The 25,544-nt window shown below is 38.2% G+C and overlaps 1 protein-coding gene and 1 long non-coding RNA gene across 2 annotated transcripts in view; both read left to right on the top strand.

The window, feature by feature from the left end:
* Positions 1–3,952: 3,952 nt before the first annotated feature.
* On the top strand, positions 3,953–4,957 carry LOC148675757 (uncharacterized). Its single transcript, XR_015940847.1, has 2 exons — positions 3,953–4,040; positions 4,141–4,957. It is a non-coding gene; the product is annotated as an uncharacterized LOC148675757 (long non-coding RNA).
* Positions 4,958–16,194: 11,237 nt separating this feature from the next.
* The window catches only part of dmd (dystrophin), a 728,682-nt gene continuing 719,332 nt past the window's right edge, over positions 16,195–25,544 (top strand). Inside the window, exon 1 of the mRNA XM_088646795.1 lies at positions 16,195–16,573. Coding sequence (XP_088502921.1) covers positions 16,504–16,573 — 70 coding nt within the window. The 5' untranslated portion in view covers positions 16,195–16,503. The remainder of the gene's footprint in view (positions 16,574–25,544) is intronic.

Genomic DNA, 25,544 nt, shown 5'->3' with positions numbered 1-25,544 from the left:
TGCTGGAAGAGGTGTTAGTGGGGCCAGCAGGAGGCGCTCACCCTGCGGTCCACATGGGTCCTAATGCCCCAGTATAGTGACGGGGACACTATACTGTAAACAGGCGCCGTCCTTCGGATGAGACCTAAAATCGAGGTCCTGACTCTTTGTGGTCATTAAAAATCCCAGGGTGTTTCTCGAAAAGAGCAGGGGTGTAACCGTGGCGTCCTGGCCAAATTTCCTATTGGCTCTTACCAATCATGGCCTCCTAACAATCCCCATCTATGAACTGGCTTCATTACTCTGCTCTCCTCCCCACTGAGAGCTGATGTGTGGGGAGCGTTCTGGCGCACTATGGCTGCCGTCGCATCATCCAGGTGGGGCTGCACACTGGTGGGGGTGGAGGGGATCCTCATTACCTGTAAAGCGCGTGGAGTGGAGTGTCCAGAAAAGCGCTATATAAGTGTAAGCAATTATTATTATTATTATTATTATTATTATTATTAAATATCAGTCAGAGGTTTCCTCACTGAAACTTGTAGTTGCATTTAGGCGACTCTGTCGTCCACCGGGACAAATTCCAACTGAACGTCACCCAGCCAGGGACCCATGAGTATCCTCACGTCTGCCCAGGGCCTGTCTCACAGGGGAAACCCAAGAGAAAGAGAGATATCACTCCCGATTGAGAAGTCTAGATCCAGAGCCAATTCTGTGTGTAGGGGAAAGACTGGCTATAAGTATTTCAACCTCCCACACCCTCGGTTCTTTCCCCACCAGAGAAGTGACATTCCACGTCCCAGGAGCCAGTTCCAAGTGACGGCTCCACATCACCATCTCAGGCTGAGCCCGGCACGGTGATGTGGGTGGCCCAGCCACCTGGCGCACGCAGTGGTATAAAACAACCATATGGGAGTCTAGCTTGGATCATTCTTTGTCTGGCCCCTCAGCTTAGACCACTTTGCCATGGAGAACCCTAAAAGGAGCACACATCTCCCAACAACTTAGCTCTAAGGCTCCCTGGGGCACTCAAGCACCTTCACCACGACAAAGTCACGATCCCAGGAGGGAAATATAAAACTGTCACCTAAAAGTCAATCATTTTTTAAACTCAGTACCATTATGTCCTATTGATTTAAAGATTGTTCTCATTCTCAGGTTTTCACTTCTGTGATAAACAATACGCTTCCAAAAACCTTAATGTATCAGGTAGACTATAGGTCATAATTTTGTGCTGATCTCTGGCTGTAACTCTCATTCATCACAGAAGTCAGACCCCATGGTACTTGGGCACATCATATACTTTGGTAGATGTGTCATGCAGTTGTCAGGTATTCAGCTGACCAGGATGTAAAACTCTTCCTGATAAAACCCAAAAGTTTAAATGTAAGGCAGATTTTCTGTGTCAATTCACAGCAGGACTTATTACTGGGATAAAGATATGCCTTATTTTTCATCCAGTCATTCAGGTAATACTAATATCCCTGTCTGACAGACTTACTATTTGAGTCATCAGATCATCAATCCTGAACTACTGAGCCGAGCCAGAAAGCAATCTGAGCAGGACATAAGATACATTTTTAAAGCTTACAACTAATTTAAGTTAAATTATACCATTGTATGGATCAATAGCCTTTTTTGTCTAGAGCATTAGCATTCTCTTTAAGCTTGAGAAATAAGGTTAAATGCTGTAAACCGCAGAATTGTAGCAATCAAGTATATTCAAAACAGATCTAGGATTAGCAGTATCCCACAGTGAACTACATAATAGATTTGTATCTCTCTGTGCTGATTACCACTATTTCTATACACCACAAATCTTTACCTAATCTGGTGTATACAGCTGTAAAACAAACTCCACTAATCGGAATTCAAGTACAACATTTATCAGTGCAAATGTATAAATATAATACAAAAATGTAATACACATACTGTACATACTACATATTACATTAATAATATAAATACAAAAATGAATATGCTGGAACAAAAGGGTGATATGGTACAGGCAACATTAAGATTACACAAGCAAATAAAAAAAGATTTACAGCTCTAGAGAATGAGATCATCTTTCCATTCAGCACTGCCAGTGGACTGAGCTGCACTGAGCACTGAAGGCCTGATGGCAAACAGCATTCGCATTGGTACAGTACCTGTACACAGTATTTACCTTTACACAACAGAGTTTCAATATGTGAATAAAAGGTATAAGCTGAGAGGTTCTTCACACTTGCACACTAAATGCATGCCATTTTATAGCAGCTGCAGAGGCCAAAATGAACTATAAAACCTCATAAACTCAAATGTTGCACTTTCTGTTTTAGTTTAAAAGTCTGATAAAAGAACACTGTCAAAACAGCCTTCTGCTGATGAAAAAAAAGTGATCAGATGGCTTGTAAATCTCTATTAACATTTTACAACTTTGCATACAGTAGTTTGGTTCCTTTAATTATTTTTGCAGTCTTTAAGCAAACCCTTAGCAGTGGTTAATATGAGGACAGGGGACTTGAATGTTGCATAGGAAGCTATTTCTAAACCGGGGGTAATATTTGGGATAGTATAAATTATGTATAAAATAAAACAACACTTCAAAAGATAGAAGGCTGTGCTTTCTGTTCTGTTGCTACAAGACTGTGAAAATACTGTACCTCCATCTTATATTAGATCTTATTTATAATCTTATAATAAAAATATTACTGAATATGGATATTCCATGTTCACTACTGCCATTTTTGCCATATCATGATTCCAGTTGCAATTTGTAAAAGGAAAAATGGTAACCATGGAATTGGTTGGTCTGGTGTAGCCAAAAAATGCTGTCACTGCATTTGGAGTTTTCTCTGGCATTTCCACTACTATATACTGTGTATTGATGCCAGACACCATATACTGTAGCAATTATCACTTATTTAAATGTTACATGATATAGCTGAAAAAAGCTAAAAAACTGAAGAAACATTGTCAAAATGTATTAATAAAGTTGTCAATCATGGTTTACTCTCACTCTAAATCTTGAGAGCATAAATAAGTAATACTGTAGGTGAGTCAACAGTTCTACATTTAATTTCAAGCAGCACCAAAGTTTAGGTAGTTAAAGCACCTGCCTGCTATACAGGATTATTATGGTAGAATTTAGGACTGTCTCTGTCTGTTGGATTGGTGGAGAGACACATTTAGTAAAATGGCCAAAAATGTTAACAAAAAACAGACATTGGCATTATAAGATGTAAAAGTATTTTGTGTTGCACTTGCGGGGATATAAATGTCGTACTGTGAGATACTGTGACTCAGATGGAATTTGAGAAGAGCTGTACTGCCTAAAACCCATGTATGGCTGAACTACAGGGGAAGATATAGATATTTATTAATGCATGACAAGAACTAGGCAAGGGGGTGGCAGCAGCCCCATCCTCATACTGTAGCTACTGTAGGCTGACTTTCCCTCAGGTAGTCCAGTCATGCCAAATACTCTCCACACAGGTCTTCCCTCTACGCATTCATTATTATCTACCCTAACTATCTACTGAATTGAAAACTGGGTGAGTACAACAACAAAATCCGTCATTCTCAACTAGTTCAAAAGCGCTAAAATAGCAAAAACAAAGAAAAGCACAGCAAAAAATGGGTTGTTGCCATTCAGTTAAAAGATCATCGATTTCCAGATACGATGGATGAACCACTTCAGCCTTGGTTCAGAAAGATCCCTGAAGATCATGTTTTCACTTTTCTGAAAGACTTTTTTTTTTCTGTAACAATCCTTTGCATCCAATAATTCTAGACTTCATTACTATAATGTTCTGCATCCTAGTGTACCTTAATGTTACTTGCAATATGTTCAAAGCTAAGGTAATAGTTTAACAATAAAATGAATGCATTTTTGTCCTGATTCAGCTTTCTTCTTAAAATACTGTTATTAACTACACACTCCTTGTCATGTATGCTGTTTGGATTCCTCCAGGGAGGATGTTTCCAGAACTAGATCCCAAACATTGGGAAGACCATGTTTTCTCTTCTGCTGTTCTAAGGCTGTGGAATAATCTTCCAGCCATTGTTACATCATAGAGGTCAGTCAAACACTTTTTGTGCACTTACATTTCATGCTACAGTATGTAATTAATTGTACTAAATTGTGTATTAACATTTTGCTTATGGTTTCTTTTACAGTACCATGCCTTGAGATACTGTCATTAGAGACATAGGAAAAATAGACCATTTTTATTACTACTCCTACTGTGAAGATGATGATGTATAGCCTATGAGAGGTACATTAAATTGTAAATGGCATGTTTAAAATAGCACAATATAAGAAGCCTTTAGAGCCTGTGTAAAAGAATTAAAAATCTTTGACAGCATTTTCATACTGTACCTTCCACCCTAAAACTGCCTTTGTTCAAAACAAAACAATAGAATAGACCAAAAAAAACAAAGTATCTGCAAATCCTATTGTCACACTTTATTATGTTTCTTGCTATTCCACTTAGGGTTTTGTTTTTTCTAATTAGCTAAACTAAAAGCGCTCTGTGTGCTAAAACTATTATCTTTGATCAGGTGACTATTCAAGCATTTTATTAAATTCCCTGATTGAATTGCTAAATCTGAGACAAGCTACATCAATAATTTCTGAACAGTGTTAACATTTGAATCTTGCCATAAATAATTACAGTTTTAAACAGTGCCAAATCACACTTTAAAAGTAATCAGCTAGAGCTAATGCAATTAAATTATTTTAGTGCTCCTGTGTGAAAGTCTGAACAACACATACAGTCCCTTCAATTATGAACTATTCTAGCGCAGTGACATCAGCTGGTCTGACAGGGTCGCTTGTCTGTTTCTTTGTTTTCAAGAGCTGTTTTCTTTTCCTTCAGATCTCTTTACTTTTGCCTTTCACTTTTATCTGCAGGAGTGCTGATGAGGTGTAAATGAGGATTTAATTGTTACAACCCCCTATGCTTTTATAAATGTTTGAAGTTTACCCTCGTCATTGGTGTTTTTATGTTTTTTTTTTTAATCTTGGCTCAAAGATGATTCAAAACCTATTTTGCCTGCTGACTTCATTTGGCTGCTAGTATCTTAGTATAATTTAAAGTAAATTAGCACAGGAACAAAAAAAAACACATCTTTCATCCTTGACAGAACATACAGTAAGTAGACTAAAGAAGCAGATGTCTTGAGGAACAAGTGAACTGACAAAGTCTACATTTGATTCAGCAGTGTCCACAATACAAGGCTTTGTCGTGTCCTGAATCTTTTAAAGCAGAAAGACAACTGGTTGTTTTCTTAATATTCTGAATTTGACGGTCAAGTTTTCAATTGGTTACCTGAATCTTGAAACTATGAGGCTCGGCCAGACCTTGCTTTTTGGGGGCCCTAGAAAGGACCCTCCAGATGAAGATTTGCACATACTGTACAGTACACTACTATCATCTGCTCACAGCACAACCTTTTATTTTACTATTGAGAACAATTCAATTAATCATACAGAGTAACCAGAAAACTTATTCTCCAGCTTTGAAACACACATAATAAAGTTACAAACAAGAAGCACAAATTCTACATGGATAACATGTATTTTAATATTTAAAGCCATAAACAGGAACATTAATAACAATAAATAATGACAAACAGGTTACTCTGTTACTTCAAAATAATAGCAAATCGTAGCTTAAAAACACTGCACTGAAAACTTTGTAGAAAAGGAACTGTAAAAAGAAATATAAATGAGTAATAAGTGCACTCACTGACAAGGGAGCTGAGATCAGTGAAGCCGAGTAGATGGGAAAGTTTTATTTTAAAAAAATACTTTCTATAAATCAATTCGCCTAGATTTCGAGAGGCAAATTCCTCAATTGCATCCTTATACGACAGTAGTCGACCCACTGCGTGACTGATGCTCACGATGGCCAGTCTTGTGCCAGGGCTGTCCTCAGGTACTGTATGTTTTCATCAACTCCGACTCCGAAAAGCTCCTGTCTGCTCCTCCTGCCGCTGTCCCTGGGAGAGCGACTGCTATCCGAAGGGCTAGAGGTCGGGTTCACAATACCCCCCTCCCCCATTTAATGAAATACTTTAGAGACCGCAAGGAAAAAACAAGACAAAACAATGTTTTAATGCCGATTATGTACAATCGCTGAACAGTCTTAGAACTGTACATTCGCTTTCATGCTTTTGTTTGACGGGGCAACGCCGAATTGTAGCCAGGCGACCCACACGGCCTGTGTACTATTGCGGGAAACGTCTATAAGTTTCCTAGAGTAACTTCCAGTTAAAACACCTCACGTAGTCTACATGTTTCGTTTCAATATGTGGCTTGTCTTCCATTTGCTAGTTCCGCAGCTCGCACAGACTCAAAACCAAATAAAATACAAAAGCATTATTACAGTGTGGTCATAATGTGGTGTTCCTCTGTGTTTGAGATCGCTTATCCCGCTCTTCTCTTTTGCGCTTCAGAAACTTGTTACCTGCTCGATTATGACTGTTCGTTGTTTTTTTTTACTGGGCTTCCATTAGGATCATCCACACCGGCAACAAAAACAGCCACTATCGGGAATTCATCGCTTTTCATTTGAATGTGCCGATTAAAAATATGTTGTTTTGCACATTGAGGGGCCCCGTGGTGAAGAAAGTCGGGTGCAGATCACGAACCAGTTCACTTTTGCAGTTCTTTGATATGTACAATAGCTGCGTGTTAATTCCTGAACTAGAAATAGCAGTATGTCGTATGTCATGATCGACAGTCAGCAGTAGAATGGCCACTGCAACTCAATACCTGAATGCTATTTTTAGATGGTTTTTTTTTATTTATTTTTGAAGTTCTCCTTGGAGCTTTTCAAACGCGATTGTGCTCGTCTCCCTACAACTCTTTTACTTTAGCTTTCAGACAATCATTTTAAGTTAATCAAACTAGAGTTTACCCTGTCCTGTGAGGTTAAAAAATCTCTAAGTTAAGGGGAAACTTTGATTCCCCTGCCCCTGGGTAACGTGTCACTTTGAAACGGCTTCTACAGTTTCCAGTTGTGACTACTGTAAATATGAACAGATTTTGCATATCTAGAAAAGGCATAAAATGTATTATTTGAATTCAAGAACATTTCCTTCTTTCTATTTTGATTTCATTTCATCATCAATTTTATAATTTCGTCTTTCACTGCTTTGCTAGTTCTCTGTTTAATTGAAATATGAGGTAACTCTAGAGATCACCAGTGAGTGGAATATTAAACACTGGCCTTGTGTCACTCTCGCCCCGGGTTTCCATATCTGTTTGTGTGAGAGAGGGAAAGCTGAGAAGATGAGAACCTAGGATGTGTTTTTTAACACCTGGATAATAACATAATTGCATGGTTTAAATAATTTTGATTAAAGAACACTCCAGAAGTACGATTGATGAAGAATGCCCAAGGTATCCCTTTGTCCTTTCTTTCTAATTCATACTGGATTTACAGTACTAGTACTAGTTTGGATACTGTGTGCTCTGTACTTGTCACTCTGGTCTTTTCTTGGTAAGACCCCGTTCTTGATACATTTTAGTGTTTTTTTTATTTATTTAGAAAATAAGCTTGCAACTGGATCACATGCATAAAGTCCTTAAATCTGTTCAAATCTGAATCTGAAACATATTCCCGAACTTTTTTTAAAATGTGCCGTATCTTTGTTTCTTTTAAAGTTTTCTGCATCTGTATTCTCTTCATATTTGCATTCGCATCTGTATTTGCCCTCATTAGAAATAAGAAACTGTTGGGAGCCGACTTGTAATAAGTGGCAGAGAAACATAATAAAATTGTCCTGTTGTATTTAAGATAAGAGCACTTCATTAGGCATAGACAATTTCTTATTTTAGGAATTTGTCTTTTTGCATACCCCAGCTTGCTCTCCATGAGACACCCAGACAGGGAGAGAGAAGCTGGGGGTCAGAGCGCAGGGTCAGCCATTTATACAACATTCCTGGAGCAGCTGGGGTTAAGGGCCTTGGTCAGGGACCCAATGGAATAGGATTCCTCTGCTGGCAGCAGGATTCAAACCAGCAACCTTCCAGCCACAGAGCCACCACATCACCCCTTGCAGATGTCCTTGCATTCAAAAGGAGTTAAAAAAGCTTGTGAGCATACAGGCATGATTTTGGCTATACTGATCCATGGGCAAAGGAATCTTTTTGCACAGACAACAGAAATTTGAATCAAGTCTTCTGGCAACTGACAGACACACTTTATCTTTGGCCTGTGGGCTGTTTTAAAAAATGTATCCTCAGAAGGGAAGCTCAGGACCAGATCTATGAGTCCAAGTTCACAGATGCAGAATGAAGATATTTATTTGTTATCAACTTACTTTTTATTAACCTTGACATAAGACAGACTCCAGCAGTGTGTTCATATTTAAACAAGGGATTAATGAATAACGACTGTGCAAAGATCTGCCATTTAAAATTGCTGTTGACAGAAAAAATAAACATGCAATTTCTTTTAAAAGTCATTTTAAAATGACTTTTATTAATTAGAAGGATTTTATTTAATAAAAAAGTTTATATTAATTTTTCAGGAGGGTATGTTATGCTCATAATATACTGTATAGCAAAGACTACTGTATGTGCTTCTCCTTTCTTTGAGCATATAAGCTTTCATAAAGTGAACTCATCTGTTGAGATATTGTCTGAGACCATTGTCACAGCCTGAAAGCAGTTCTTGATATGTCAACATTATAAGTCAACATTGTCCGTGGCTGTTGACTGGCGGGGAAAGGGATAGATCTCTTCAGGAAACAATGAAAAAAGTAGCCTAGATGGATGCCTACCAGTTACAGAGATTTAAAGTGATTCATTCTTATCGATCGTGATGTCTTTTCCTGGGGGTCCTTCAAGATGGTTCGATTACTCTTGTGATATACAGACATCAAGCACAACAATTTTCAGTCAGAAAATTAATCTTACCTGTGACATACAGCACAGGACACTGAAGCACATCCATGTTAGGCAGGACATTCATCATCACACTGCTGCAATCCTAAATTGACATCTTTTTTTCCATTTGGTTTTGGGAGTCTCAAACTTGTGACCAGGCTTTTGGTGGTGATGTCCAGTTATACAGCATCTATCGTAGGAAAAAGACACCCTGGTCCTTATCAGACCTTAATGAGTTCGTTGAACCAATTAAGTTGAGAGGAAGACAAATTTGCTGTGTTTCACACAGGTCTTTATCAGGTGCTAATAGAAACAAAAACCTCAAAACCCTACAGCTTGGCTCTCAATGGTCAGGTTTGCCTGAGACAGGTAAACAGTCTCTGGCTTTCCTGGTGTCACCTTGTGGAACAGAAATATTTCATTGCTAAAAGAACAGTTGGCTGGAGAATGTTGGTTTGAGATGCACAATTACTAAAATGACAAATTTAACACTGGAAACTTTTAATGTCACTTGCTATAGTGAATGAGTGTTCAGTAAATATTGAAGAACATTGTCAAATATATACAACATAAAGAACAATATTATTCTTCACACTTAATTATCTTTCCACCGTACTCCAGGCATTATAACTTAAAGCCAGTTAGTTGTACAGGGACCTCAGAGAATCCTGTTAGAAGGATGCCTTTCCACAGTAATGGAATCATATGATTTCTTTCTCTTTCTTTTTACAAAATCCTGAAGCAGACTTCAAAACCAATTAGTGGTCAAGTCCACTCTTAAATGCCTAATTCAACTTTAAGCTTTACACTTTTCTTAGCAGCTGACTCAAATGAGTTAAAGTCAGAACAAAGTAATCTTAAAATTGTTAAAAATATATGTACTAAAAGTGATAGCCTTAAAATGCTTACTAGTGTTTCACATTCTGACACTGTTCAATGGAATCTGAACTGCTTTGCCCTCTCAAGGGGTGAAGCCAGGAAATACCTCTTGTGCAAGGCCAGAGACATTTTCTGGCTTCACAGCCTACCTACACAAAACTACTGTATTCAACATTATATTCATTGTAATAGATGTTTTTCATTAACAACAGACTGCATTTGTAAATGCTTTTCTATAAACCTAATGCATTGCACAACAGTACATGCATTTACTGTAACACATAACAGAAGTACAGTAACAGAAAATAAATAAATAACACCAAATGGACCAAGTAAATCCATGAGTAGGATAAAATGTTATAATAAAAAGTTATAGTGAAACAACAGGTCTTTAAGCTAGTTTATAAATGTCCACTGTCACAGAGTTCCTAATGGATCTGGGCAAGGAGCTTCACAATCATGAAAATGCACACAGGAAGAACAGCATAAAACACAGAGCAGAGCCTAGTCTGAGGTTGAATAAGAAGACCACAGATTATACTGTATTTACGTGATAATTCCTCAAGGTAACCTGGGGTTCGATTTCTGAGTGTCAGACAACCTTAAAATCCACTTAAAATTGCACAGAGAGTTGATACTGAGACAAAATACTTTTAGTCAGCACATGTGCCACAGAAACCCTGACATCCTGAAGCCTGTTTATTGCCTTAGTTGATATCCCAGTCAATAAGACATTACAGTACATTACATCTTGATGAAGTAAAAGCACAAATCAATTTTAAGCATCAACCAGAGAGACATACTGTAGGACCTTAGCCAGACCATGTTACACAGATAAAAATGGATACCCTTCTGACATTTCTACCATGAGCTTCAAATGGCAACGCTGGCTCAAAAATAACGCCAGGGTTTCTTACTTTTTTATTTAGGGGTTTAATTCAATCAACAACTACAACACAGAAAACATCACAGTTGTATAGCTGTGAAAGGCAATACGCATGACAGAAGTCTTATCACAGTTTAGATTAAGAAAGATAAAATATATAGTATCCATATCTTAATATCAGGCAGGCAGCTGTAAAGTGCAAAAACTGCAGCAGTAGTACTGTAGTATGTGATTTATTCTGAAAGTAAAATTGAGTGGCATCTTAACAAGGGAGACCTGTAAGTCCCTGATGGCAAATAATGTGAGTAAGAGGCAGCATGTTTGGTATACTGTATATAAAATATGAAAATATATATTCAGAAGTAAAGGTCGTAAAGGTTAGGAGCACAACTCTTTGAAAAACCATGAGTAACTGGGAGAGCATGAGATTTAAAATGGTCAAGATCTGTTAATTGACTCGTCAGTTCAAACTGAAACTGAATCCCTGATGGGAAGTATCTGTACTCCCTAAATAATTATCCATAATTATCAAAAGTTGCACTTAAATCCGGAAAGAGGAGAAAATAAGTGACAAAGAGTAAAAAAAAACCATCAGCAAGTCATTAATTACCCTAACAAGGGCTGTTTCAGCACCTTGTCGTTGTCTAAACCCTGGCTAGAAAGACTCTAATAGCTCATTAGACAGAAGATAACATTATAATTGAGCTGCAACTCCTCTTTATCTTTTTTTGCAAGAAAGGGCAAACTGGAAATAGGAGAGTAGTTTCTAAGCACTTCAGGGTCCAGACAATTGTAAGACAGCTGTGGTAGCAGCAGATTTTAAGCCTAGGTACAAAAAATGAGATTTCAAGGACTCATTGGAGGAGTAACAAATGGACAAAAAGCAGAGAAACTAGATTTGAATAGAGATCCAAGAATGGTGTCCAAAATACTGTTTACTGGTTTTCTCATTTTAGCGACTGACACAGTCACGTACAGTAAGTAGCAACCACAGCAGTAAAAGGAGAGGAGCCTGAATCAGTAAGAGCAGGAGTGGGTGTAGATGACATGACTGCAGAAGGTGAGGTCAGCAGCTGATTATACATTTTGTGTTTTGTATTGTCAGAATATTGCATGAGCACGTGTGACGTTGCTCAGTAGAGACAAAAACAGACATATTAACTATTCTGAATGTTTCATTGGTGGTGAAAAAAGGCCTGAATAAAAACTACAACATTTGCTTCATGAGACTGGAATATGAGGAGAATCTGGCAGTGTTAAGAATATTCCTGTAGGACAGCTGATGCAGTTCATAAAGCCTGTAAACGAACAGTCAGACTCATCTTCCTCCACAAATGTTCAAGACGTCATCCTGCTGCCTCCATAGAACACAGCTCATTTGCCTACCGGAGGAAGAATGAGCGAATGAGAGGAGCCAAGTTTTACTGGGAGATAGCCTATGAATAATTTGTGTTAGTGTCTCATTATAAAAAGCAACAGAATCCCCAACTAAATGTCAGTTACAATAACTGGAGGTGTTGTGATCTCCTGCACCAGACAGGTTGGATTCACTAAATTCAGTCTATGAGAGGTCACTGTCATTTTAATTAGTAAGAGGTATGAAGACTGCCAGGTCAAGCAAGACAGGCGTGTGGTCAGAAACGCTACTAGGTTAGAAATGCCCACAACAAAATTATCAAAGTCTAATATGTAGCCATGGTTGTGTTGGGAAGTTAACATGCTGAGTAAATCACCTACAGTACATGTTGAATGACTGCTGAACTACCACCCTGACCAGAGTTGTGAAATTTTTCCACATAGCAAAATGCTGGGGACCTCACCTCATTCAGCAATAGAGAATCATTTGGTAGGTGCCAAGTTTCAGTAGGAAAAGAATCACTTAATGATCAATACTAAACTCATAGAGAATCAGAGCCTTGTTATTTAATACTCATGTGGCAAATCCAGAAAAATTCCTTACCAAATAAAGCTCAGATTTAGAGGCCATAATCAGTGAGATGGCCCAGGGGTGAATGATGCATCTGTCCAGCTAAATGACAGGGAAAAATACTTCCTCTAGGATAGATAATATGAACATTTCATTAAAAGACAAAATGGGCACAGGTAAAAAAATACTGTAATGTCACTAGGTTGATGTGATTAAGTAACACTAATTTTGTAGTCAAAGGTATTATTACAGTATTGACCACAGCTCATGTACTGTTTCAGATGCCTGCACAATATTCCTGAATCTAGGCCAGTGATAATATTTACAGTAGGTTTAAACACTACTTATACTTACACCAAGATCTCATGTATTACTGTACATTATTGGTTTTATCAATAATCTAGAGATTGATAGTGTTATAGCTTTAGGTGACTGAGAAGTTTCTCTTAGATTTTAGGAGAGAGGATGTTTGCCGAGATGTGGTGGTCCCTTGATCAGAAACCATTGTAAAGTTTACCTTGGTATACCTACAGTAGGTAAGTTGTGGGTTAATGACTGGCAATAAAGAGTGCATAAACACACAATATAAGACCACATTAAGAGCACAGAGAGACAAGAAGAAAGGGGTAGGACAAGGAGACAGGAGAGGACAAGAAGAGAGGTGATGGAACTTGAAACTTGCGCATTTTTCAAGATGTTTACATGCTTGTTCTCCATGTTGTTTGTTTACTTTCATGCAGTTCTGCTGTTACATCATCCAGGTGGGGCTGCACACTGGTGGAGGGGAGTCCCCATTACCTGTAAACAGCTTTGAGTGGAGTGTCCAGAAAAGTGCTATATAAGTATAAGCAATTGTTATTATTAATGATAATTATTATAATCATAGTAATAAATGTTTGTTTAACCATGTGTACCTGGAGTATTACTAATCTCACCAAAGCTGTCCCAGAGAATAAAGAATTCAGCTGCTGGGCTATATTCTGGAGAAATCGCTTACAAGTTGGGGGTTATGAATATTTCTTTTACTTATTGACTAAATGGCTCAGTCAACTCCTGATTTTCACCATTTAGTACCCCCCCCCCAATTGTAACAATAGTTATAAATTCAATTCTTATTGCTAAAGAAACATTATGTGGTACCACATTAGGAATCGCAGGGAAATAAGTAAAGACCACTGAGCCAGAACAGGTTTATGAAGTCATACCAAAAATAGTTTATGGAGCTTTGGTGACCCACCTTTGTTTTTTTCAACATCCATTGCCCACAAGCAAAAGGCAAAGCATAAATAAGGAAAAAAGAACACACAGAACGTTGTGACTTGGCAAAAAACCTTAACCAACTAAACATAATTGAGGAACTTTCCAGTCTTACAAGAAAGGAAGATCAAAGTATACTTGTAAAACCTGACATTCATTTTTTAAACATGCTTCCAAGAAACTATTAGTCATATCTTATCCTGCCGATGCCTAAATAAAACTGCAATTTAAATTCAGATATATTTGCAGCAACATATTCAACAGATGCTACTTATGGATGTAATTGAAATGTGTTCTTTGCACAATGAAAACCAGTGAGTAGGAAACAAACTTGTTATTTAAGCCTGTTGATAATGCCAGGACTTAATTTTGTTTTGCTGTAAATAAGGTTAACGCAGTTAGTGGAAATAAAACACAGCATCAGCTGTAAAAAAGAATGACGGGACCCTCATAAAAAAGTGTTCATGGGTGGTGCTGAATGCAGATACTGTATTTTTCAAGTGACACAGAGTGCAGCTGGCGTTTGGCTCACACATGCACACAGCCAGTGTGATTAAGAACATTACCAATGTTGCTGGAGGGGAAAGGTTTTCTCATTAGTTTTATTACAATACAAAGGTATTTGAGCAGATCTTTGCTATACAGTATATTACAGTATACTATTGCAACACAGAACTAAGTGAACAGTTTTCAGCAATAAACAAAGAGAAAGTCCATTGATTACTGTATGTGAAAATTGCCTTGGCTATACAGTACTAGTTGCTTGTGACATCTCCTGCTTTCCTTTTTGGAATCTTCTAGAGATATGAACTGCATTTTAACCTCAGTTTTAAGACTACAGAGAAAGCCCTTGTTCTGTGTAGCGGGTGGTGGAAAACTGACATTCTTGTGGAGAGCAGAGAGCAACACTCCCAACTCTCCTGTCTCTCAAACCAGGCTTTGAAATGGAGCGAGATCTGCACGGAGCAGAGGATATTCAAGTGAAGCCAGCTGGTCTTATTACCATTTATTTCCTTTGCCAAGGAGAGGAAACTCAAAGACTTTTGAAATGATTGCTAACTAATGCCTGATGCTTCATACATTTGACTGTAAAAACAAAAAAGGCATATTGGTTATCAGGTACTTTGGTGTTTTGCCTTGAGTTGGCAAGAGTTTTGCCAACTCAAGTTTTGCCTTGAGTTGCCTTGAGGTGCTTAATGAAAGATTAGTTTGATGTTTAGTTTGTGCTTTAGCCGCATATAATTAATGAATATCTGAATGTTGAATGTTAGAGTATTTTTATTATTATGAATTTAACTACATGATATGCTTATTTAACAGTTACAGGACGAACAAATATTTTAAGCTACGAAACTCTCGTACGGTTATACAGCCTCGTTGTCTTGTGTCAGCTTTATAAATTCAGCAGATTTCCCAGCTTTGGCGCCCCCTCTGGGACTGTAATGTTTGAACAAACCTCCACCTTCAGTGGGTAAGCTGTCCTAGGATATCACCTGTGAGTCCCTCACCACAGCCCTCGCAGAGACGCGACATGAAGCTCTTGGGGCGTGACGTCATTAAAATCAGGTGACGACAAACACGTGGCTCGAGTGTGAAAGGAAAAGTTAATGGCTTTTGATGGGCTGAGTTACAGTAAGACTGACTGTCTCTTTGTTATTAAATATCCACCTACAGTACATTTCCTTTCTGTCGATGTTTTAATATGCCATCGTCGTTTTGTTTAAACGATTTCTTCAGAAGAAAGGAAATATTGTGAGTGATAATGTCCTTAAAAACGACCGGGGTTTTGGAACCTTGCATCTGTCACGACTAATGTACAATATTTGCTCAGTTGACTTCAAAAATATATGGCCTCATTTGTGATCTGTTGCCATTTGTTTGCATCGGCGGGAATGTCGATGAAAATCAGGCTGTTGTTGTTAGAGTTTCTCGACCTGTCTCTTGCTTATCACACCACAGAAACACAAGCGCTACTGTGCAGCCTGTGATATTTGTTGGAACCGAGCTCCCCTTTCCTAATAGACCGCTCCACTGTTTCGTAGGATAAGTGGTAGGTAAAAGCAGGGTGGTAGACAGAGAAACCGGGAGCTTTAAATGTAAATAATTGTAATACCTCTGCATAATACTTCAGTGTTAAATTAGTACAGTGCACATTAGACTGAATGATTCCACGCTTTTCATTGAGAGACGCGTTAACCCGTCCTAAACCAGTCTCGTACAGCCAAACTGTGACAGACGCACAGCCAAATGTACAGTAATTGCTCACGTCCAAAATCGCTTGCCCTGTTCGTGTAGGATTTGGTAGGTAGCTGAGCCTGGATCCCCCACACTTACAAAGTTTTTTTGAAGTTCGGAAATGGATTGGGGTGTCAGAATCTGAATTTGTCCCCAGCTGTGGCGTGCTTGTCTACACCCGTGCTCACTGCTCTATTTTGAGGCGAGGATGGATCGGCACCTGTTCCTCTTAATCTGGATCCTTTGACAGCTTCTTTTCCTGCTCGGCTGTCAGTCAGTCTCGTCCTCTTTTTGCTTCTGAGCTTCCGAGCTCCGGGCGTGTTGCATTTTAGGCACTGAGCCGAGCTCCAGTTTCGACTGCCTGCAGTTTCTGTGCTTGTATCTGGGGTTCTCCTTGCTGTCTCCGTTTAGTTTCAGAGGGTTCGCACAGGAATATTGTAAAATCAGAAGTTTGTCATGGCTGAAGCTGGACGCCCAGAAGAGCCGGTCGAGGATGAGTTCAGTGGATTAATCAGGACCAGAACTGGTAAGAAAGAAACTTTAGAATTTAGGCAATGTAAGCGGGAGTTGGAGCAGATAAAGCAGATACTTGCCTCGATTTATTGCTTATAACGTTGGCCTTCCAATTACTTCTCGACATTTTTTTTCTATTAAAGTTCAATTTCGATGAACGTTTCGTTAATCCCCTTTTGCGTTTTGCAATGTCGTCTCTGTGTACGCAATTGAGTGTGAAAGGGTACTGTAATTTCTTTCGCTTCGTCGATCTGAAGAGTTTTTCCCCTCTAACTGCAACAAGTGGCAACTATTTAGCCGATTTGCGGTGACATTTGGAAAGACTGCAGTTTGCAAAACGCCTGTGTATTCAGGCATTTGTAGTAGCTATTATTAGCAACACATTGAATGTGTTTACTTATTACGCCATGTGCACTGAAGAAGACTATTTGAGAATATGAATGCAGGTGCTCAATTCAAGGACACGCAAGTCACATCTTCCTCGCTGCACGTGGGAGGGCGAGTTTTTATTTAGCTGGAGATAACGGGGCGGCAAAGTTTAAGACCTACTAATTTACGCGAATGGTTCTGCGCTTTTCGCTCTTAAGTGATTATTAATCGGAACCATTAACTGGGAAGATTGAGACTATTGCTGCTGTGATTGAATTAGGACAATCCACCCAAACCCGTAAATAGCAACATTTCTGTAGTTTTCCCCTAGTGTGAAGTTACAGTGATCCAGGTTTGGAAACCCGCTGTGCGATGCGACACACATGGGCTACAAAGCTCCAGAAACAACTTTTGTTTAAATAATAATACGCGCTTTAATACAGTATACAGTATATATACCTTACATAATGCCACATACTGTCTTGCCATACTGTGGACTCGCAGTTCGTGATTTTGACTTGGCTTTAATCTTGAATGAGTGTTAAATTACTGGAGCTCATGATACAGTATACTTATTTGATTGTTTTGTTATATTTTAACTTTGTGTTGATCATAAACTTTTTTTTACTGTATGTAAGGGTATTGTTTGATACAAAGGTATCAATAACAAAACACCTAAGATGATGCTGCATGAATGTCAAAGTAAATTTCAAAGTACTGTATACAGTAATCAGTACCGACAAAACCTGTGGAGCATGGATGATGTTTTTCTCTTTCTCATCCATCTTTTGAGGTGTGAGATGCCATGCACACTGTAGTTTGTCTTGGTTTATGTAATATGTCATGGTTCGTCTATACTTGCATTATACAGTAGCAAGCTACAGTATAGGCATAGATCTTGGTCATACTGTATGAATGCAGATTAAAAAAGCCATAGAGGCACTGTATGTATCGCAGAGATCATCTGAGTATCCACTATACCATTGTGCTATTTCCTCGACTATTTCAAGTCAGGATGCAATAGAACAACATGCATGTACAGTAAGCCTCTAGAGGAATTTGTATTAATGGTCTAACATTGAATCACTTTGGCTTCTGAGTTGAGTCTCCTTACTTGCAGCATACTTCGCACAACTAGGGCTTGTGTGGTGCAGAACCGAATAAAAGCTATGCAGACATTATGGTCTGAACAACATTTGTGATTTCTTTTACTGTAGTTTAAGTGGAGGACACAAATTTACAGTATAATTTGGCATGTCACACACAAGATGATATTAATATATCTGGCCAGAATGTGTGTGTCACTCTGTCTGTGTCTGTCCTGCGATGGACTGGCGTCCCTTCCAGGGTGTATCCTGCCTTGTGCCCTTTGTTTGCTGGGACAGGCCTCGGCTCCCCTGCGACCCTGTATTGGATACAGACATTTAAGAACGGATGGACTGCTTGGCCAATTCATTTGTAATGGGGAGAATATGTTCGATTTCTAGTTTTTATTATTTTTTCTTTAGAAATCTGGCAGTAGAGTTGTCATTCTACTGTATGTTTGGGAGAAGAACATAGACTCCTTATGTTTTATAACCTACAGTACTTCAATAAGTTATGCTGGAATGGTAGCATTACAGTACATTGTATAATTTTTCCACTCACCTGCTGACCGGTGAAACTGGGTTACATGTCAGGATTGTACTTTGTTGTACGATTTGTGATGATGTACGCTGTCATGTGTAAAGTGATCTTATCATGCCTCTCTCTTGCTGACCTGACTTAAGCAGAGATACACCGCTCAAGCAGACCTTGTGATGTGCAGCCAAAAACCTCTTTTTCACTGCAAGCAAAAATGGAAATAGTCATGGGACCAATACTGACCGTCATGCACATACTGTACAGTAGCTAGCAAGTTAAACAGCCACAGGCCATGAGGTTTTATCTAGTATTCATGGTATAGCCCCATTTCTGGCAGATTTAAGGTTACAAATGGGCAAGCAAATAAAAAACAAGCCATTACTGAGCTCTGATAAACTAATAAAAGCCTTAACATATTTGTTTTTTTCAAACATAGCCGTACAAAGATTTTGCATATATTGTAAAGCAATAAATCAATCATAAATAATACATTTAAATCTACTGTATATAACCAGTCCTTGGATGCCTTGATACATCTACAGAAGAAGCTTCAAGAAATAGCTGTGCCGCATGGAGAACACCTTGCCTTAAAAAGAGCATGTTATTCTTCAAAGATGTTAAATAATCTTGATACCTTCAATACCAGGGATGACAGATTGAGCCCTAGTTATTTATTCTTCTGAAATATGCTGTGTGAATCTAAACTGTAGTATAGCAATTTTCATCTACTCTGCACTGAGGGAAAAGAAAACCTTTGTGAGTGTTTTGATTTGTCTGTGGTATCTTTTTTAAACTCTGATATACAAAAAGAGTTGATTTTGACCAAAGTGCTTAGATTGCAGGTGTTTCTTTAAAAAAGGCTTTGAAGTTAAGCTCTAATTTACAGCTCCATGTTTTTAACAACACGCGCGTCAGAGAAATACCACCTGTTTTCACTCCATTTTTTGTCTTCTTTACCTCTCACTTACTTTTTTCAAATCATTCTTAAAAATCAGATGTGTAATGAATTAAGTCATCAATTATAATGCCTCTCACAAGAGGACTACCCAGCATCTGAATTTATACTCGGCATACAAATATTAGACAACTGATCACTGCAAGATGTAAAATTAATGTTATGTGGCCCATGTGCTGTTTTTAAGTACTGTATGTAAAATAGATATATCTTCTGAATGTATTTGTATCTCTGTGAAATATAAGGTATGTGTAGTTGTGTCCTAAAAGCTTTTGAAATTTTGATTCTTTGTCCCAAATTCCACAGAATCATGAGTGTTTAGTATGAAGTACTGTACAAAACCATCCATGCTCATCAAAGTTTGATTAATTAGAATGATTAAAGTATATTGTTGTAGAGATCTAGGCTTTGTGAAGGCTGGGAATTACAGTTAGTCTGTTTCACACATTTGGCCTTTATGATCTGCTATGATAGTCTAACATAAAACAATTTATTTCCTCTCTATTTTTGTACGAACTGTCATTTTTGTAATACACTTATTGTTTATTAAAACAAACTGGACAGAAAGAATCCCTTTTCTTGAAGAAGAGACAGTCTTGAAGTATTAATCATTTACTGTTTCTGTCTCTGGCAGAACTGAGCAATGTGAATACTTTGTGGTTTATCTGATTTATTAGTCTTGCCATGTAGTTCCAAATAATCAGTACTTCCCTGTTTAATGCCTTTATGTTTTTTTCTGTATTGTATGTGCTGTGCTTAGTAACTCTAATTATTCAATTAAGTCTTTTTTTCGTTAATGGTTCTCGTCTGGACCAGAAGACGTGAAGAGTTTCCTGGTCCAGTCTTACTGATGTCGAAGTGCCTCACTAAATGAGGAATCGCCATCAGTGTAGTGTTCACTCAGATGCCAAAACACTGGTTAATCAACATTCTGTGGAGCATGGAAGCTTCTTTAGTCTAATGTTCTATTATTTTAATCATTACCTTGGGTTGTATTTCAAGAATCATGCAGGAGAAACAAAGAAAAAAGCTAAACACTTTTTCCGTGCACTCTATGTGGTACTGTATAAAGCTACACCTTGCTGTTTCCTGTGCGTATAATAATAATCATAATAATAAACTTTATTTTATATAGTGCATTTAAAGGTGGCTTCTCAAAATGCTTAACAGAATGCCAAGGGCAACAACAACAATAAAAAATAAACAAAAAATACGCAAGATAAACACGATGAGAATACGCAGAGGAGACAGTAGACGGTGGTACTGAATACAGTGGGAGCAGAGGGGTAAAGAATGGAACCTTCTAAAGAAGGTTTTGAGTCTGGATTTGAAGGAGTTTAGAGAAGGTGAGTCTCTGATATCCTTGGGGAGAGAGTTCCAGAGCTTAGGGGTATTACAGGAGAAGGCCCTGTCACCCATAGAGTGTAGATGGGCTTGGATGACAGTTAGGAGACCAGAATTATAGGAGCGAAGGTTGCGAGATGGGGAGTAGGGTGATAATATAGTAGCACACTTACTGTAGAAACAGTGGAAATCCACAGAGACAGCACATAATACCTATAAAACATTTAAGATTTTTTTGCTGTATTTTTTGCTTTTGATCTTCATTTTATCCAGTACATTTATATTTTTAATCCACTGAGGATTAGACATTCTTATTTTACATTCTCATGTTATAAATTGAAATATATTTTTTTTACTAAATATACTGCACTTAGCACCAGGTTTTACCCACATATAATTATTAGGTTTTTGTGACACAAACTCCCGGTTTAACAGCCCTTTCCATTGAGCCTCCTGTAGTGCAGAAGAGTTCTGCAAGATGGAAGGTAGCGTTTCAGACTTCAGAAGCAGACGAATCGATTTACACGCTGGTTGCAATGAAAACATCTGAAACATCTGTTTGGGTAAAGAGAAGCTGTAAGGATGGTGGAATGCGTGAGCTCGTTACTCCCTAGCACTTTGGATTGAATGGTCTTTCTGTTCACCAAGAAACCTAAAGAGAATTTTAACAGGCTCTTAACTTATCAAAACATTTTTTTCTACCTTCTGCGAGGCTCCTTTGCACTGAAACAGTACATTCCAATGGCCTTTGCCTTCTCAATTCTAACTTTAAAAATGTGATCTTCTTGTAACATTCTGAATGCTCTGGGTGACTGCTGTTTGAAGAAGTGAAGTGCCTGGTAAAAATGTACTGACAGTATGACATACAGTATGTTGGATGCTCTACAAACCCAGGTGCAACTCAGGGTGGGGACGGGGTGGTCATAGAGTTTAACATGCAAAGACATTTGCTGCATGACTCAAAATCCTGGGCTGTTTCAGGTGCAGAGACACGAGAGCAAACCCAGTCTAAAACGTCAGAATTGCTCTTCAGTTCGCTGACACTGTTGGAAATCTAAGGATGACAGTGATAGAACCATCTTTCATATGAATGACTGCTTTAAAATGCATTGATACATGGAAAATATTCATAAATATCATTACCGCTACAGTTAAGCCTTCCTTGAAATTTGATTTTCAAATTGTAAAAATTAAAAAGCAAATGGCAGAATCATACTCTCTGAAACAATATTTCATTAGAGGAAATATGTTAGCTCGGTAGTGGTGTTAGGTTTGAGATAGAATTATTATTAGAATAGAATGCTTTTTTGGAAGTTGATTCAAGGAAAAAACATACCCTGTTCTAAACAAAGGAATATTTCAGCGATTTGAATAAGCTCAATTTTAATACAAGTAAGCCTAATTGCATGCCAGCTGTGCACATTGTAGAGGCATGTGATCTTCTTCAGGCTCAAAAACCGCCTCTGTATCAGGAGATTTCATTATAATGGGCTTTCACCAGGCATTACTGACTCCTGGGTTATGTAAATCGCACTTCTACGTATCCCATTTTGTATTTAATGATCCACAATATTCACGAAACCCCATCTCATTTTGTAGAAGTCAGTAACTTGATATGATGATTTTGGTCATTTTCAATTTTATTTTATTCACAGGACGCAGGAAATAAAAAAATCTCTTCATCAGGATTGAGATGCAGTCATCACAGGCGCAAGTCAGTATTGTGGAGTTCTTGAAAATTGCTAAGACAGCGGTTTTCTTGAAGTCCAGCTTTTACTCTCAATTTAAGGCAGGAAACTTTGTGAGCACAGTCTGTGGTAAATTGCCTGAAAGTATCTGGTAAAGTACTGGATTTCAAATTGAATCCTGTGAGATAATAATAGCAACTAAAATATTACTTTTGAAGTTATTTTTTTTAAATCAGGTTTGAAAAGGATTCATTGAGCAAAGCAATGCTATTTGTTCTCTATTGCTGGTACAGAATGTCTGACTGAGGGCTGTTTGAGAACACATGGATGTTCATCTTCAGCAAAGTGAGTGTCGCCAAGAAGAGACTACAGAGTTGGAAAATCTCTTGCTTAATTTTTATTAGGAACATTTGCAGGTGTGCTGTTAATTTTGCTCTATTAATCTGTAATACAGAATACAGAAAACATTTTAATTTGTTAGCCACATGTTTCTCTGTGGATATTTTTTTAAGTCTACTTTTAGGAACACTGGAAGCCTTTTGACACATCAGATAATTGTATTTTCCATTTCAAAATGTCTGAGTAGGCTTATAATTTGCTTAGCTTTTAAGGCTCCAAGCTAAGTGGATTTAAGGCCAGATCACAGTACAGTGAAAATCACTACTCTGTCTTGGAGGAATGCTGCTTCTAACCTGAAGAAGACCACACACAGCTACTGGTTGCACTGTCTGTACTGTATGTACAGTAACTTTTGTTTTTCTCTACAAGCTGTGTCTCATGGTATCAAGGAAACATCGCAGTTTAAACAGATACAGTATTTTGACTGGACCCAAGGATAACATGGAGAGTTGCAAAGTATGGGGCATTGTTGATCTGGATGTAACTGGTTCAGGATAATAAAAAAAATGAACGCTTATCGATTTCTATCATGAACTTGTGTAGAGAGGGTTTCAATAAATTGGCTGCACTTGTCGATACTTCAGATGTTGTGCAGGGATAATAATCAGAAATGAGATGCATGTGAGAAGCGCAGCGATATACTGAATGCATTTTAAAATTGCAGGAATTCCTCCTTTCATTCCAGGCAACACTGATGCTCAATCAGCTAAATCAAATGTGTTATTCATGGTATAATTCAAGAACTTCCAGTACATTCATATTCTTTGCAGGAATCCTTTGTACATGTATTCAGCTGTATCAACAGGTCCAGTGGCTCTTTCTTTTATTGTGATATTGTATATACAGTATGTGATGCGAATCGTGACAAACTCCCAATTTGACAGACCCTCACATTTATCACCAGAAGTTGCACAGTATCCATTATGTAATTTACATTTGATTTTCTGTAAACATTGCAGCTCCTGTAATGAAACTGTCTTGAATTCCAAGTTATGAACATTCAAGCTCATGAGAGTTTCATTTTTTGGGAGATTTTCAAGATGTGTTTGCATTTCATCTTTCCTGCGGGGTATAAACAACACCAAAATATTTCCTTAATTTAGAGTTCCTTGGTTTTCTCCCTGATCCCTTAAAGGAATCTCTTCTCTTTTGTGCAGAACATCCGATTATCAAGTACAATATTAATATAATGTGTTCATGACTCCTCCAGATTAAAGATTACTTGATTTTAAATATTTCCCTTACCACTGCCAAAGGGACAAATGACTTTTTCTGGAAGCCTCAGGTTTTTCCAGTGCAAGAGCATGTGTTTTGTTTGGTTTGTGTTTTAAGCAGCCCTGACTCACATACCTCATGTCATGGCAATCAGAGAAATGGCTACATGCTTTGCAGTAAACTGCTTTTTTTGCTGTATTATTCTCCAGCCAGTATTTTTTGCACCAGCATGAAGAAAAAACTTTTGGATTTGCCATAAGTTATGTTGAAATGCCTGTTATTTTGGCTGTGTAACTGGTTCATCTGTGAGGGATAAATCTGAAAGACAGCTGAGAGTTTCCTTACCTACAGTAACTCAGCATTACCTGTGGATACAAAGTAGTTATGATACAGTAAGGTCTCGACACTCGTGAAGGTTTGGTGCAATGAACCATCTCTAATAGCCAAATTTGCATTATCACCAAGTCCATCCATATGCCATTGTATAATCTCCTATGAAAAACAGTACATACAGTAGTATGTATGGGTAAAAGATATAAGTAGCCTTCCCTTATATGATAAAGTACTAATACTGTACATTGGCTTTGTATCCAGTGGATGTCCACGTTTTCTCTCTCTACCTCTATCATTAACACAACCCACTGTAATGAAATGGACAGTAAAACTGTCAGAGAGCCTGTACAGTCGTCTCCAGCCTGTCATTCCCCGCACTGCTGACGCAGAACCTGGAGCGTTCGCTACCACGCAGAAGCAGGAGCGCGCTTGTTTGAGGTGCGGGGGCTGGGAAGTGGGTACTCAGGCCAGGGGCAGGAAGAGATTCACTCACTCTCCAGACTAGCCTTCGAAATCTGCAGTTAAGAGCCTGCTCTGCTCTTTGTTCATCCAAGACTCCAATGTCCATACTGAATCGTGAATATCCGACTTCACAAATGTTAAATTAGTAGATTTCAAGATTCTGCTGGATTGATATTGGTTACTTCAGATGTTGATGGTGATTCATCTGGTACTGTATCTTCTACAATTTACTGACAACAGCTTTTGTTTACTTGTCATTGCAAATGACACATAACACACAATAACAGTTACTTTGTTTCACAATAAAAAAAAACCTGCTTGAGTGTAATTACCCAATTAAAGGAAAGAACCATCGCACATGCTTTGGAATAAAGCCTGAGTTTAAATACAACATACTTCATTAAAAATTAGGGTTAACTTTTGCCCATGGTCCATCTGTAGTTATGCCTCCTTGAATTCACTGTATTTGAACTAATATTCACCTTATGTAGTGATAGTCTCTATTGTTTTTATTGGTTTTCAGATTGGTAGTACTCTATATTCATTGCTACTCATCCCAAATGTATTTAGGATCACCATGACCACTGATTTAAGCT

Source organism: Lepisosteus platostomus, chromosome 2 (assembly GCF_059453375.1).
Source record: "Lepisosteus platostomus isolate fLepPlt1 chromosome 2, fLepPlt1.hap1, whole genome shotgun sequence".
Classification (NCBI taxonomy): domain Eukaryota; kingdom Metazoa; phylum Chordata; class Actinopteri; order Semionotiformes; family Lepisosteidae; genus Lepisosteus; species Lepisosteus platostomus.
The sequence above is the reverse complement of the archived record's forward strand: the minus strand, read 5'-3'. Positions and strand labels throughout refer to the sequence as shown.